Raw genomic sequence first — 16,735 nt, 5'->3', positions numbered from 1 at the left:
TAGAATCAGGAATTCCCCAGGGTAGCTGTTTAGGCCCCTTGCTTTTTTCAATTTTTACTAACGACATGCCACTGACTAAGTAAAGCCAGAGTTTCTATGTATGCGGATGACTCAACACTATACACGTCAGCTACTACAGAGACTGAAATGACGGCAACACTCAACAAAGAGCTGCAGTTAATTTCAGAGTGGGTGGCAAGGTGGCAAGGAATAAGTTAGCCCTAAATATTTCTAAAACTAAAAGCATTGTATTTGGAACAAAACACTCACTAAACCCTAAACCTCAACTAAATCTTGTGGAAATTGAGCAAGTTGAGATGACTAAACAGCTTGGAGTAACTAGATTGTGAACTGTCATGGTCAAAACATATTGATGCAGTAGTAGCTAAGATGGGGAGAAGTCTGTCTATAATAAAGCGATTCTCTGCCGCCTTAACAAGGCAGGTCCTACAGGCCCTAGTTTTGTCGCACCTTAATAACTGTTCAGTCGTGTGATCAGGTGCCACAAAAAAGGACTTAGGAAAATTGCAATTGACTCAGAACAGGGCAGCACGCCTGGCCCTTGGATGTACACAGAGAGCTAATATTAATAATATGCATGTCAATCTCTCCTGGCTGAAAGTGGAGGAGAGATTGACTTCATCACTACTTTTATTTATGAGAGGTATTGACAAGTTGAATGCACCAAGCTGTCTGTCTAAACTACTGGTACACAGCTCAGACACCCATGCATACCCCACAAGACATACCACAAGAGGTCTCTTCATAGTCCCCAAATCCAGAACAGACTATGGGAGGCACACAGTACTACATAGAGCCATGACTACATGGAACTCTATTCCACATCAAGTAACTGATGCAAGCAAGTAACTGATGCAAACTGATGCAATTTTTCCAACAATTGTTCAGACAGATTATTTCACTTATAATTCACTGTATCACAATTCCAGTGGGTCAGAAGTTTACATGCACTAAGTTGACTGTGCCTTTAAAGATCTTGGAAAATTCCAGAAAATGATGTCATGGCTTTAGAAGCTTCTGATAGGCTAATTGACATAATTTGAGTCAATTGGAGGTGTACCTGTGGATGTATTTCAAGGCCGAACTTCAAACTCAGTGCCTCTTTGCTTGACATCATGGGAAAATCTAAAGAAATCAGCCAAGACCTCATAAAAAAAAAAATTGCACACCTCCACAAGTCTGGTTCATCCTTGGGAGCAATTTCCAAATGCCTGGAGGTACCACATTCGTCTGTACAAACAATACTACGCAAGTATAAACACCACTGCTCCAAAACCACAATAAAAAAGCCAGACTACGGTTTGCAACTGCACACAGGGACAAAGATTGTACTTTTTGGAAAAATGTCCTCTGGTCTGATGAAACAAAAATAGAAATGTTTGGCCATAATGACCATCGTTATGTTTGGAGGAAAAAGTGGGAGGCTTGCAAGCTGAAGAACACCATCCCAACCGTGAAGCACGGGGGTGGCAGCATCATGTTGTGGGGGTGTATTTCTGCAGGAGGAACTGGTGCACTTCACAAGATAGATGGCATCATGAGGATGGAAAATGATGTGGATAAATTTAAGCAACATCTCAAGACATCAGTCAGGAAGTCGGTCCCAAATGGGTCTTCCAAATGGACAATGACCCCAAACAAACCTGACTTCGTTACACCAACTCTGTCAGGAGGAATGGGAAGCTTGTGGAAGGCTACCTGAAACGTTTGACCCAAGTTAAATCATTTTAAAGGCAATGCTGCCAAATACTAATTGAGTGTATGCAAACGTCTGACCCATTGGGAATGTGATGAAAGAAAGAAAAGCTGAAATAAATCACTCTACCATTATTCTGACATGTCACATTCTTAAAATAAAGTGGTGATCCTAACTGACCTAAGACGGGGAATATTTACTAGGATTAAATGTCAGGAATTGTCAAAAATTTAGTTTATACATGGATTTAGTACTGTGTATATGTGGTAGTGGTGGAGTTGGGGCACACAGTGTGTTGTGAAATCTGTGAATGTATTGTAATGTTTTAAAATTGTATAAACTGCCTTAATTTAGCTGGACCCCAGGAAGAGTAGTTGCTGCTTCTGTCTGGATCAAGTGCCATTCTGTGACTTTGGCTAATACACCGTCTTTTTTTGCCATGGTATTGAGTATCATGATACTAAACCTGGTATCAGTATCGAAGTCAATATTCTGGTATTGTGACACTAAGCCTTATACGTTATATATTCTATAGATACAGTATACAACCTCTCCATGCTTGTGTTTCAGAGGACAGTGAATGGATTCTAACAGCTAACTTGCTGAAGGAAGGCAATTTATTAAACTCTCACTGTGTGCCACTAGGTCTTGCAATCCCTACTCCTTCCCTTTGTCTGTGTTTTGAAGCAGAGGGTTGCTCCCTTCAGTCTGTCACCACATGGCCTCTGCCATGCTGCCTGACCTGCCACACTGCTTACCTCTCCAATCCTTTCACATACAGTGGGGCAAAAAAGTATTTAGTCAGCCACTAATTGTGTAAGTTCTCCCACTTAAAAAGATGAGGGGCCTGTAATTTTCATCATAGGTACACTTCAAATATGACAGACAAAATGAGGGAAAAAAATCCAGAAAATCACATTGTAGGATTTTTAATGAATTTATTTACAAATTATGGTGGAAAATAAGTATTTGGTCACCTACAAACAAGCAAGATGTCTGGCTCTCACAGACCTGTAACTTCTTCTTTGAGGCTCCTCTGTCCTCCCCTCGTTACCTGTATTAATGGAAGCTGTTTGAACTTGTTATCAGTATAAAAGACACCTGTCCACAACCTCAAACAGTCACACTCCAAACTCCACTATGGCCAAGACCAAAGAGCTGTCAAAGGACACCAGAAACAAAATTGTAGACCTGCACCAGGCTGGGAAGACTGAATCTGCAATAGGTAAGCAGCTTGGTTTGAAGAAATCAACTGTGGGAGCAATTATTAGGAATTGGAAGACATACAAGACCACTGATAATCTCCCTCGATCTGGGGCTCCACGCAAGATCTCACTCCGTGGGGTCAAAATGATCACAAGAACGGCGAGCAAAAATCCCAGAACCACACGGGGGGACCTAGTGAATGACCTGCAGAGAGCTGGGACCAAAGTAACAAAGCCTACCATCAGTAACACACTACGCCGCCAGGGACTCAAATCCTGCAGTGCCAGACGTGTCCCCCTGCTTAAGCCAGTACATGTCCAGGCCCGTCTGAAGTTTGCTAGAGAGCATTTGGATCACCCAGAAGAAGATTGGGAGAATGTCATATGGTCAGATGAAACCAAAATATAACTTTTTGGTAAAAACTCAACTCGTCGTGTTTGGAGGACAAAGAATGCTGAGTTGCATCCAAAGAACAACATACCTACTGTGAAGCATGGGGGTGGAAACATCATGCTTTGGGGTTGTTTTTCTGCAAAGGGAACAGGACGACTGATCCGTGTAAAGGAAAGAATGAATGGGGCCATGTATCGTGAGATTTTGAGTGAAAACCTCCTTCCATCAGCAAGGGCATTGAAGATGAAACGTGGCTAGGTCTTTCAGCATGACAATGATCCCAAACACACCGCCCGGGCAACGAAGGACTGGCTTCGTAAGAAGCATTTCAAGGTCCTGGAGTGGCCTAGCTAGTCTCCAGATCTCAACCCCATAGAAAATCTTTGGAGGGAGCAACAGCCCCTTTGGAGGGAGCAACAGCCCCAAAACATCACTGCTCTAGAGGAGATCTGCATGGAAGAATGGGCCAAAATACCAGCAACAGTGTGTGAAAACCTTGTGAAGACTTACAGAAAACGTTTAAACTCTGTCATTGCCAACAAAGGGTATATAACAAAGTATTGAGAAACTTTTGTTATTGACCAAATACTTATTTTCTACCATAATTTGCAAATAAATTCATTAAAAATCCTACAATGTGATTTTCTGGATTTTTTTTCTCTCATTTTGTCTGTCATAGTTGAAATGTACCTGTGATGAACATTACAGGCCTCTCATCTTTTTAAGTGGGAGAACTTGCACAATTGGTGTCTGACTAAATACTTTTTTGCCCCACTGTACTTCATCAAGTGCCTAAGGAATAGCAGATAGGAAATAGCAGCTAGGAAATAGGAGTTATGGAATAGAAACTAGGGTATAGGAATTAGGGAATAGTAACTAGTAATCCAATTTAGGGAATAGGAGCTATGGGTCGGTTTGGAATTTAGCCTTACTATCCAACATTAACACATAATTTCCTGTCTCCCCAGAATCCTCCTTCGTGGTGTCAGCGTCGTCACGGACGCCTAGCGTGACCTTTGGCGACTCGTTTGATCTCCAGTGCCTGGTCAAGCCCCGTCATAACCCTCGTGTGCCCGCCTCCGTCACCTGGCGCTTCATGCCCTCCAGCTCGGGTTCTGCCAGCGAGGGTGGTGAGGGTGGCACAGTGGGCGAGTTCCGAGACCTGGTGACGTTTACCCGTGAGGGCACGCTGCAGTGGGGCGAGCAGCTGCTGGGCCAGGGCACCCGCACCACCGTGGACCGTTCCCATGCCAACACCAACTTCAGGTTGTCTGTGACGCGTGCTGGGCGTAGGGAGGCGGGGACATATCAGTGCTCTGCCCTCCTCTGGAGGAGGAACTACGACAACACCTGGAGCAAAGTGGCCAACAGGACGTCCAACCTGCTGGGGATCAGCGTGTTACAGCCAGGTGGGAGACACACACACGCCTTGAGCCATGTGGCCAACCAACCACACTTATGGACATTAATTAACACATAAAAAAGAGACCCACACAGAATGACTGCGGTAGGCCTGAGGTCAGGGAATGTTTATAGGCGAACATATGCTGCACAGGTTTTCTCGTCCCTGTCATCCTTTGTTCTGTGAGAGTCCTGTACAGTCTGAGGAGTGAGTCCTGTATTAGCATTGTGTGTTCTGCCCATTAGGTCTGTGGTGCCACGGACCTATAGGTGTTAGTCTTTCTCTGCTGTAATTGCTCTCGATCTCTCTCTCTCTGCTCTAATTGCGCTCGCTCTCTGCTGTAATTGCTCTCGCTCTCTTTTGACGGACTAATTGTGTGTGTGTGTGAGAGAGTGCTTGCATGCGTGTTTCTGGGCGTGTGTAGCACTGGGCAGGGCGGAACCTCCTAATGGAGCAGTGTAATGTCCCCACTAGAGGTAGTGATCAGAGAGGAAAATAATAGGTGGAAAAAAGAGAGAGGGACTGAGAAAGAGGGGGGGAAGGAGGAATAGAAAGAGGTCCTTGAACTCTTTTCCTCATCAACAATTGTCTAACTACACCCCATGGCATCACGCGGTGCTGCAATAATAGGCTTTTATTCGCTCACACCCACACACACTGTATACCGTTCCTTTGGGATCCCTCATTGTCGACTATGATTTCCCTCCAGGGGTCAGGGTTGTGGTGTGGATCTGGCTGGCTGGCTGGCCGTAGGTCTTGAGATGGCTGGATAGGCTAATCCATGACCTGGTGATCTTGTCGCAGTGGGGGCAGGGGTGGCTGTTACACACACACACACTGAACAACCCACTGATGACGTTGAGGCAGAGTTTGTGTGTAGTGGAGGTTAATGTCAGTGCTTGTGTTCCTAGGTTTTCAGGTTGTTTATGTAGTCTCTCTGTGAGGAGACTGAATGACATTACTGTCACTCTGGCCTTGAGCTGAGCTGAGGAGTGTTTCTGTCTGTGCAATGTGCACTACCTCATTAAAGTGTGTGGGTGTGCCCTGTGTTGCTCTTTGTTTTCCTTCACCATCTACACGCACACACACACACACACACACGCACACACACACACTGAGTCTTATACAGCTAACCTTGTGGGCACACACAATTCAGTCCCATTAAAACTCCTATTTACCCTAACACATTCTCTTACCCTAACCTTAACGCAAAAACCAAACCCTAACCCTAAAATTAACCCTAGCTCCTAAACCTAATTCTAACACTAATTCTAACCTTAACCCTAAACCCTCTAGAAATAGCATTTGACCTTGTGGGGTTCAACAAAATGTCCCCAGTTGGCCAAATTTTTGTTTGTTTACTATTCTTGTGGGGACTTCTGGTCCACACACACAGGAAGCTCCTGCTTAATGGGAATGGCTTTAGGAAAGCACTGGAGGCAAGCCCTACACCTGTGGTGTTTCTTTTATCCTGCCTGTGAGGCCTTAAGTAGGAGGATCAACCTGGGGTTATACCACTTTACTATCACTGAGACTGCCTGTGTGGAGTTATACCACTTTACTGTCACTGAGACTGAGACTGGCTGTGTGGGGTTATACCACTTTACTGTCACTGAGACTGGCTGTGTGGAGTTATACTACTTTACTGTCACTGAGACTGGCTGTGTGGGGTTATACCACTTTACTGTCACTGAGACTGGCTGTGGGGGGTTATACCACTTTACTGTCACTGAGACTGGCTGTGTAGGGTTATACCACATTACTATCACTGAGACTGGCTGTGTGTGTGACTGATGTGTCAAGGTGAGGCTGATTACAACTCAGCAGGGAGATGAGCTCAGTGACTCTGCTGATCAATAAGACAGCCAGCCATTAGAATATAGTCAACTGTACAGGGTTTCTCTCTCTGTCCCACTCCCTCTCTCACACACACAGCAACCTCAAACCATGTACACACACACACACACACACACACACACACACACACACACACACACACACACACACACACACACACACACACAGGTCTGTGCTCTGAAGCAGCTCAGGGACAGACAGTGTTCTGACCTTAGCCACTCAAGCTGAACACAGTCTCACCAGACCCTTCAGGAGCCATTTGGCAATCGATTTATCATCCTGCACGCTTGTTTAGTTTCCCTGATGTGCACTTTACTGTCTTTACCCCTAGTGAAGAGGACCAATGACACGCGCACACACATTTAGAAAATCAATGGAGCTCTCTTTCACTCTCTTCTGGCTCCGCACTGTCTCCATGACGACGTGATCAGTTACCTTGGAAAAGCTATCAGTTACTGTGACAATGTGATCGGTTACATTGGCATGAGTTACCATGGCGAAGTAATCAATTATGGTGGCTATATTCCATGTATAGTCCATGTATAGGCTTGGGCTCACAGGAGTATTTGATTGGCTGTGAGGTGGACTAATCCAGCTCCCCCATTGGCTCCTCCATACTTTCTGTTGTTTTAGTCAAATCCTGTTTTCTTCCCCAACTAGGCCTGACACACACACACACACACACACACACACACGCGTCACATGGCTCCATTTAGAGCCGTGATTCATCTGTCAGAATGTAGGCCGTCTCTTCTGCTTTCCCCTAGCTGTTTTCTTAAATGTTAACCACTCTTCGCTAAATGAGAGGCTGACATTTGCCGTTTCCACTTTCTCTCTCAAAGAAGCAGAAACGAGCGGAACAGAAGAGTGGGGGTAATGAGGTGTGAGCAGAGCTGGAGCATCACACAGCATCTGACCAAATACATTATTGAGAGACTTTAAATCATGCTTCCAGAGGTGCCTGTACACTGACCCACCAGCCTGCTCAATATGTATGAGCTTCCTCACATGTGTGCGCGTGCGAGCGTGCGAGGCAGACTGCTATGGTTGGGCGGTATTCAGATTTCATACCGTTTCTGTGCCATAGGGTGTTATGCGGTATTACCGAATGTGCACACAAGGGGCGCTATTGGACGGATGCACAAACCATTTTAGGCAACAGAGATCTTGATCCAGGAGGGGATTGAATGTCTCTGCTGTAACCAAGAAGCTTGACATCTAGCCAGTTAGTAAACCAAATGCATAGCTGGAGATAATTTATTTGACACACCTTAGATTTCTTATATATATACTTCTTCTTCTTTTTTTTTTACAGTATTGAAAATCATACCGTTGGTATTTGGAAATACCCGGTAGAAACGGTATATCGCCCAAGCCTAGTGACTGCATAATGCTACTCATATGCATACTCTGCATACATGCAGTTTGCAGCTCCCTCCCTGTGATGGGACAGTGCCTCTGACTGCACTGGGCCTCTGCTGGGCTGAGGATGACGTGTGAAGTGCTAGAAAGGACTAGAGAGATGAAACGTGTGAGGCCTTGGCCCAGCATAGCGCTAGCCTTGGCCCAGCATAGCGCTAGCCTTGGCCCAGCATAGCGCTAGCCTTGGCCCAGCATAGCGCTAGCCTTGGCCCTATCACCAGACCCAGCATAGCCCCAGCTCACCTACAGCCCTACAGAGCCCCAGCTCACCTACAGCCCTACAGAGCCCCAGCTCACCTACAGCCCTACAGAGCCCCAGCTCACCTACAGCCCTACAGAGCCCCAGCTCACCTACAGCCCTACAGAGCCCCAGCTCACCTACAGCCCTACAGAGCCCCAGCTCACCTACAGCCCTACAGAGCACCAGCTCACCTACAGCCCTACAGAGCACCAGCTCACCTACAGAGCACCAGCCCCAGCTCACTGACAGCCCTACAGAGCCCCAGCTCACCTACAGCCCTACAGAGCCCCAGCACCAGCTCACCTACAGCCCTACAGAGCACCAGCCCCAGCTCACCTACAGCCCTACAGAGCCCCAGCTCACCTACAGCCCTACAGAGCCCCAGCACCAGCTCACCTACAGCCCTACAGAGCACCAGCCCCAGCTCACCTACAGCCCTACAGAGCCCCAGCTCACCTACAGCCCTACAGAGCCCCAGCACCAGCTCACCTACAGCCCTACAGAGCACTAGCCCCAGCTCACCTACAGCCCTACAGAGCCCCAGCTCACCTACAGCCCTACAGAGCCCCAGCTCACCGACAGCCCTACAGAGCCCCAGCACCAGCCCCAGTTCCCTACAGAGCCCCAGCACCAGCCCCAGTTCCCTACAACCCTACAGAGCACCAGCCCCAGTTCCCTACAGCCCTACAGAGCACCAGCCCCCTAAAGCCCTACAGAGCACCAGCCCCAACCTCCTCTGGTAGGTTTGTTCTGGTCTTCTTCTCCAGGAACATAAAGAGCTTTTCTGCTGCAGAAGGATGATGCCTTGAACACATCGACTGAAATTAACCCCTAGATTAGAGGCTACCAGACACACACACACACAAACTCCTGGATTCTGTCCCTGTGCATGAGTGTAATTATTTTATATTGGAACATGCTTCTATATAGTCTGACACACGGCCCACAGCGCACAAATGGAAGGAGGAATACTATATTCCTCCTGATTGCATTTTTTCTTTGCTCTTATTATGTCTTACAGAGAGACAGACACATGTTCAGTCCTGCACATCACCAGGGACGCTTCAGTCTCATCTCTACATCATAACTCTCCAGTACCACACACACCATTATGCTGATTCTCCGTAATGAAGCCGGAGCTCAGATTAATGATGGTTTGGGGAATTTAATACATTTTCTCGTGTGTGTGTGTGCGTCCACATAGTTTGAGGAATGTGATATTAACGTTCCCTGGTTGTAGGCTGGAATCAAAAGGGAGATGATGGTGTCCTACTTCCTGTAGAGAGAGATCTGGGGGGGTCCACACCTACACTCTAGCCTACATGCTGTACATTTAGACATTTTCGTCATTTAGCAGACACTTATCCAGAGCAACCTACAGGAGCAATTAGGGTTAAGTGCCTTGCTCAAGGACACTTAGACAAATGTTTCACCTACTCGGCTCTGGGATTCGAACCAGCAACTGGTTACTTGCCCAACACTCTTAACCGCTAGACTACAAGAACAGAATGCTGATTATTACTGGAGTCAAAAATGGCACCCTATTCCCTATATAGTGCACTGCTTTTGACCAGAGCCCTGCTCAAACCATAGTCAAGAGTAGGGCACTCTGTAGGGAATAGTGTTCCATTTGGGAAGCAGACATACAGTATGGGTTGAAGAGCTGGTCTTTGTAGCTGATACAGTATACATATGATGACATGTCCATCATACCTGTGTCAGTAAAGTGTCCCCCTGCTATTTCTATCTTCTTCTACTCTCCCCCCCTTTCTCTCTCTCCCCTCTTTCTGTCTCTCTCCCCTCTGTCTTTCTCGCTCTCCCCTCTTTCTGTCTTTCTCTCTCTCCCCTCTTTCTGTCTTTCTCTCTCTCCCCTCTTTCTGTCTTTCTCTCTCTCCCCTCTTTCTGTCTTTCTCTCTCTCCCCTCTTTCTGTCTCTCTCTCCCCCTCTTTCTGTCTCTCTCTCCCCCTCTTTCTGTCTCTCTCTCTCTCCCCTCTTTCTCTCTCTCCTCTCTTCCCCCCTCTTTCTGTCTCTCTCTCTCCTTTCTCTCCCCGCTGTCTCTCTCTCCGCCCTCCTTTCCCCACCCCTTCACTATCCGCCCACCCCTCCTGGTGGTGTCTTGGTGCCGAGTGCTAGTGAAGTGTCTTCAGTGTTAATGGCAGTAACAGCTCTCTCTGTGCCCACGCTCTCTTCATGTCACCCAGCACAGCCCTTCTCCTCCTCCTCCAACCTTGTTATTGATAGCGTTACCATCACCGTGGTGACTGGAGGTTCCCGCTTATCTGTGGATGGATTGCAGCTGTCCGTCTTCATTAGGGAGGAGTCGTCCCCCCAATTCTCCAGTCAGACGCCACGGGGCTCAAGAGTTTCACAACCACCCTGACATAGCCTTCCTCCTTTTTATCTTGTCTTCTCTACCTCCGTCTTTCTCTCGCTCTTGCTTTCTGTCTCTGTCTCTCGCTCTCCCTCTCTCTCCTGCACCCATCTTGTCTTCCTATTCATCCTCTCCAGATGTTGCTGTGGTGTTTTTACAGTGGTGGTGTGACATGGCTGAAGGGGCTGTTATTGTTGTGACTGGGATATGACGTCTTATCATGTTTGAGCTGTGCTGTGTACAGTAGAGTTTTGATCTAACCCCCCAAGCACTGGCGTGTCTTCTACTGTCGGATTGGATATCTGCACTCCAAGCCCCCCTTCCTATTCCCCCCACACACACGTGTACACACACACATTCACATACACAGTAGGTGATAAAATTAAGAGCCATTGTGTGAGAAAATAATTTCATAAAAGGCTTTTGATGAATCATGTCTGATTCAGACACTCAAGGTCAGCTCATCTCTCTGTCTTCCTCACAGACTGCACAGACAGCCCACCACACACACACCTACTGCTCGGGACATACAAGGACACACGCACAATCTCTAAAAACACACATACTTTCCCCCCCTAATACACTGCACTACACAGAGTCTATTGTGTCCTCTCTCTCTCTGTCTCATTCATCTCCAGGCCAGAAACTGTTCTGCAGCCAGCAGTCAGCACTGGCTTCCCTCAACAATATCTATGACCATATTCCAGCACTGGTTTAATGGACATAAAGTGTTTTATGTTTACTGGCAGAGACTCACTTTCCCCTCACACACACATGGACCCACCCACACACACACATGGACCCACACACACACATGGACCCACACACGCACAGACCTATGCACAGACCCACACACACGCGCGCACGGATCCACCCACACACGCACATACCCCCACACACATCACATGAACCCACACACACATCGCACGGACCCACACACACACATCGCACGAACCCACACACACATCACATGAACCCACACACACATCGCACGGACCCACACACACACCGCTTTATTCAATCTCATTTCCCTGCCTGCTTCTGGGGGGTCATTAATCAGTACCTAGAGTTCCCCTGCCCTGACCCCCCTTGCCTCTCTCCCTCTCTGCTCGCCTTCCCTTTCCCTCTCTCCCTTTCTTCCTCCCTCGCCTCCCCCTTTCCAGTTAGGCCAGGCAGATCAGTGATCAGTCTCTGAGACAGCGAGCAGGAGACAGAGGAGAAAGGAGGCTGGGTGTGTGAGGCTGCCATTGGGCGTGTGCAGATCCCCATAATTACCTCAATCTTAATGACATTGCGGCGGGAGTGTGAGATGGGGGGGTAATCTCCTTTTGACACAAAAGGATCAGAGATACATCGGCATCATTAGCATAGAAATTAGGCTCCCCATTATAGCAGAAGAAGAGAGGAACAGCGGCTCCTCAGCGAGAGTAGAGGCCCATCCCTCCCCAAAGGGAACCTGCTCCGACCTCTCCCCAGAGGCAGGGCTCCGGGCCGGGGGAGCGACCCAGCTGGATTGAGCCGTCCTCGGGGATCAGAGTGTGTCTGAGCCCTTGGTGTTGTACATCCGTTCTGGGCTCAGCTTGTGGCTAGGCTAATGCTAAGGGCGGAGCAGGCCGGGTTTAAGACGTTAAGCCTCCCTGAGTTGAAACCCAAGAGACCCCCCTCTGGTCCTAAATCCTCCCAGGAGAAGTCTCTCTTTTCTTTTAGCCTCCCCACATCTCCCATGATCCCTCTTGCCTCATCTCTTTGCTGCTCCTCCTGTCTCTTCAACCTGATCTGCTCTCTCTTTATTTAATTCATCTACCTTCTCCATTCATCCTCTAATCCCCCATGTCCTCTCTCTCTTTCTCTCTGACTTATTTCTTCCCCACTGGCTCAATGACACCTCTGAGGACTTTTATGCCTGAAATACTGAAACATATTTCACCAAAAGGCCTGTGTAGATGGAGAGACAATAGCGGGCCATTAGGCTGAGTGGGGTCTAATCACATTGTCTCTGGCCCAAATAGCACTCAATTCTCTATATAATAGTGCAGTATTTTGACCAGGGCACATGGGGTTCTGGTGAAAAGTAGTGCACCATGTAGGTAATTTGGTGCCATTTGGGATGCATCCAATGTCCCTGGTGTCAAGCCTTTCAGATGAATGATCATAAAGCACCAAAATATGAACTAGAGACCCACAACACCTTCCTGTCTGAGTTTTTCATTGGAGCCTCATGAATATACATGAGCATGTAGGTGAGCCTGCTGAATATTCATGTCCTGGCAGGTGATGAGACTGGCTGTCTGGATGAATTCTAGAAGGTTTCTTTGTTCTACATACTATTGAATACTGTACATCCCTATGGTTGGGCTGTTTTGCAACGGTCTGTGGTCTGTAGTTGATAGCATTTCATTGAGTTCAGACCGATGGGCGGTGTTCTGATTAGACTGGTAGAGAGGGATGGTGAGAGGTTGGAAAGCACAGTGCACTTTCCTTCCCACCTCCTGGACCGTAAAATACTTCGCAAAATATGTCTTCATTTGTTCCCGCACTTGACTCGGCAAATTTTTATTTTACCTTTTATTTAACCAGGCAAGTCAGTTAAGAACAAATTCTTATTTTCAATGACGGCCTAGGAACAGTGGGTTAACTGCCTGTTCAGGGGCAGAACGACAGATTTGTACCTTGTCAGCTCGGGGATTTGAACTTACCTTCCGGTTACTAGCCCAATGCTCTAACCACTAGGCTACCCTGCCGCCCCGTGATTTCAGTTTTGTGCAAATAAAGAACCGCTTCACAGAGTTGTGGCATATAGCTATGAGGAGAGAGTTGTGGCATATAGCTATGAGGAGAGAGTTGTGGCATATAGCTATGAGGAGAGAGTTGTGGCATATAGCTATGGGGAGAGAGTTGTGGCATATAGCTATGAGGACAGAGTTGTGGCATATAGCTATGAGGACAGAGTTGTGGCATATAGCTATGAGGACAGAGTTGTGGCATATAGCTATGAGGACAGAGTTGTGGCATATAGCTATGAGGACAGAGTTGTGGCATATAGCTATGAGGACAGAGTTGTGGCATATAGCTATGAGGAGAGAGAAGATGGAACATGTGCATGTGTTGGGCATAAAGTGTGTATCCCTGCCTCCGTTCTGGATGTGAATGGGGCTGTGTTTGTGGCCATTGTGTGCTTTACACCACTGATAAATAAGGGGCTTTATCTGGGCTTGGCAGCACACTCTGCCATTAACACCTTCTGACGATAAATTGGACACACTCAGGGAAGGAGGAGAAAGGGGGTGGTTTCGATTAGCTTCTTAGAGAGCGTAAAAGTGTGTGCTCCTATCAATGCCACGTGCTCTGCACACTGCTAACAAACTCCAACCGCCACACACACAGCATCTTGTTTAATTTTCCAACAAAGAGAATACACTCACTCTGTTTTAGGAGAGTGAGGGGCTGAATGTTAATTAACTTGTCATTTAATCATGCCTGGCTATGGCAGTGCAGGGTTCTTTGGCAGTGTTTAATTTGGTCTGTTCCCTCACTGGGAGACCCAGCAGGACTGTCTAAGGGTATTCTAGCCACACCGTCAGTAGCGTTTACTTCAAGGTTAACTTGTAAAAATGATCATCTTCTCATCTAGTATCTGATTAGCTCCCAATTCCCAGAATAGGCCCCTTTTGCTGACCAGAGTATGGAGGGATAAAAATCATACACAGGATCTCAGCAGTACTCACCATCTCTTGTACTGGTGAGAGATTACACAGAGCTGACGGAGAGTAGAACAAATCTGAGCCTGTTGCACACACACACACACACACACACACACACACACACACACACACACTTTAAATACTTTATTTGAATCAACATATTACATCGCACACACACACTTTAAATACTTTATTTTAATTAACATATTACATCACACACACACTTTAAATACTTTATTTTAATTAACATATTACATCACACACCCACACTTTAAAGACTTTATTTGAATCCACATTACATCACACACACAGGCATAGGGCCTGGGTTTGAGTGACACACCAGCTAATGCAGAACATAGATGACAAGTGTTTCCAATTATGTATTTGTCTTACTTTGGGTTGGCATCTATGAGACTCATTAAAGAAACACACTCATGCAGAACATGCTAACACAATTAACATAGACATTGACAGACTCGCTAAAACACACACACACAGAATCCAGCAGTAAACGGAACTGCCAATAACTATGCATGATGTATGGCCTTGTAACATATGTGTGATTGAACAAGTCTCTACATATATATGCTCTTTTCCCAAAGCATCAACACACACGCATACATACACACAGAAAATGCGGGCGATCCCTGCACATACACTGAGTGTACAAAACATTAGGAACACCGGCTCCTTGACATTGACTGACCAGGTAAAAGCTATAATTCTTTGATGTCATTTGTTAAATCCACTTCAACCAGTGTAGATGAAGAGGAAGATACAGGTTAAAAAATTATTTTTACGCCTTGAGACATGGATTGTGTATGTATGCCATTGAGGGTGAATGGGCAAGACACGTTTTCAGTGCCTTTGAAAGGGGTATGGTGGTAGGTGCCAGGCGCACTGGTTTGAGTGTGTCAAGAACTGCAATGCTGCTGGGTTTGCTCAACAGTTTCCCATGTGTTTCAAGAATGGTCCACCAACCAAAGAACATCCAGCCAACTTGACACAACTATGGGAACACTCAACTCACACTCAACGTCAACAAAACTAAGGAGATGATTGTGGACTTCAGGAAACAGCAGAGGGAACACCCCCCTATCCACATCGATGGAACAGTAGTGGAGAGGGTAGCAAGTTTTAAGTTCCTCGGCATACACATCACAGACAAACTGAATTGGTCCACTCACACAGACAGCATCGTGAAGAAGGCGCAGCAGCGCCTCTTCAACCTCAGGAGGCTGAAGAAATTCGGCTTGTCACCAAAAGCACTCACAAACAGTGAGTGAAGAGTGATTCTACAGATGCACAATCGAGAGCATCCTGGCGGGCTGTATCACCGCCTGGTATGGCAACTGCACCGCCCTCAACCGTAAGGCTCTCCAGAGGGTAGTGAGGTCTGCACAACGCATCACCGGGGGCAAACTACCTGCCCTCCAGGACACCTACACCACCCGATGTCACAGGAAGGCCATAAAGATCATCAAGGACATCAACCACCCGAGCCACTGCCTGTTCACCCCGCTATCATCCAGAAGGCGAGGTCAGTACAGGTGCATCAAAGCTGGGTCCGAGAGACTGAAAAACAGCTTCTATCTCAAGGCCATCAGACTGTTAAACAGCCACCACTAACACTGAGTGGCTGCTGCCAACACACTGACACTGACTCAACTCCAGCCACTTTAATAATGGGAATTGATGGGAAATGATGTAAATATATCACTAGCCACTTTAAACAATGCTACCTTATATAAATGTTACTTACCCTACATTATTCATCTCATATGCATACGTATATACTGTACTCTATATCATCGACGGTATCCTTATGTAATACATGTATCACTAGCCACTTTATACTATACTATGCCACTTTGTTTACATACTCATCTCATTTGTACATACTGTACCCGATACCATCTACTGTATCTTGCCTATGCTGCTCTGTACCATCACTCATTCATATATCCTTATGTACATATTCTTTATCCCCTTACACTGTGTACAAGACAGTAGTTTTGGAATTGTTAGTTAGATTACTTGTTATTACTGCATTGTCGGAACTAGAAGCACAAGCATTTCGCTACACTCGCATTAACATCTGCTAACCATGTGTATGTGACAAATAAAATTTGATTTGATTTGATTTGGAAGCATTGGAGTCAACATGGGCCAGCTTCCCTGTGGAACGCTTTCGTCACATTGTAGAGCCCATGCCCCGACGAATTGAGGCTGTTCTGAGGGCAAAAGGGAGGGGTGCAACACAATATTCCTAATGTTTTGTACACTCAGTGTACAGTATGCACGTCCTATTCCCGGTCCATGTACTCTACATCCTCATCCCCACAGTCCTGTTTTTTGCCTCAGTTCCTGTTGAAGACAAACGCGTTTTAAATGCCGTTGAAACGTGCGCAAGTGTTTGGGGTCC

General features: G+C 46.7%; 1 protein-coding gene across 4 annotated transcripts in view; it reads left to right on the top strand.

The window, feature by feature from the left end:
• The window catches only part of LOC110501642 (immunoglobulin superfamily member 3), a 100,583-nt gene that overhangs the window by 73,099 nt on the left and 10,749 nt on the right, over positions 1–16,735 (top strand). For all 4 annotated transcript variants that reach the window (XM_021579344.3, XM_021579343.3, XM_090215843.1 and 1 more), the window contains exon 6: positions 4,285–4,725. In XM_021579344.3, coding sequence (XP_021435019.1) covers positions 4,285–4,725 — 441 coding nt within the window. The remainder of the gene's footprint in view (positions 1–4,284; positions 4,726–16,735) is intronic.

This window comes from Oncorhynchus mykiss, chromosome 22 (assembly GCF_057628025.1).
Source record: "Oncorhynchus mykiss isolate SJ-2025 chromosome 22, ASM5762802v1, whole genome shotgun sequence".
NCBI lineage: Eukaryota > Metazoa > Chordata > Actinopteri > Salmoniformes > Salmonidae > Oncorhynchus > Oncorhynchus mykiss.
Note: the sequence above shows the minus strand (reverse complement) of the source record. Positions and strands in the feature narration are given on the sequence as shown.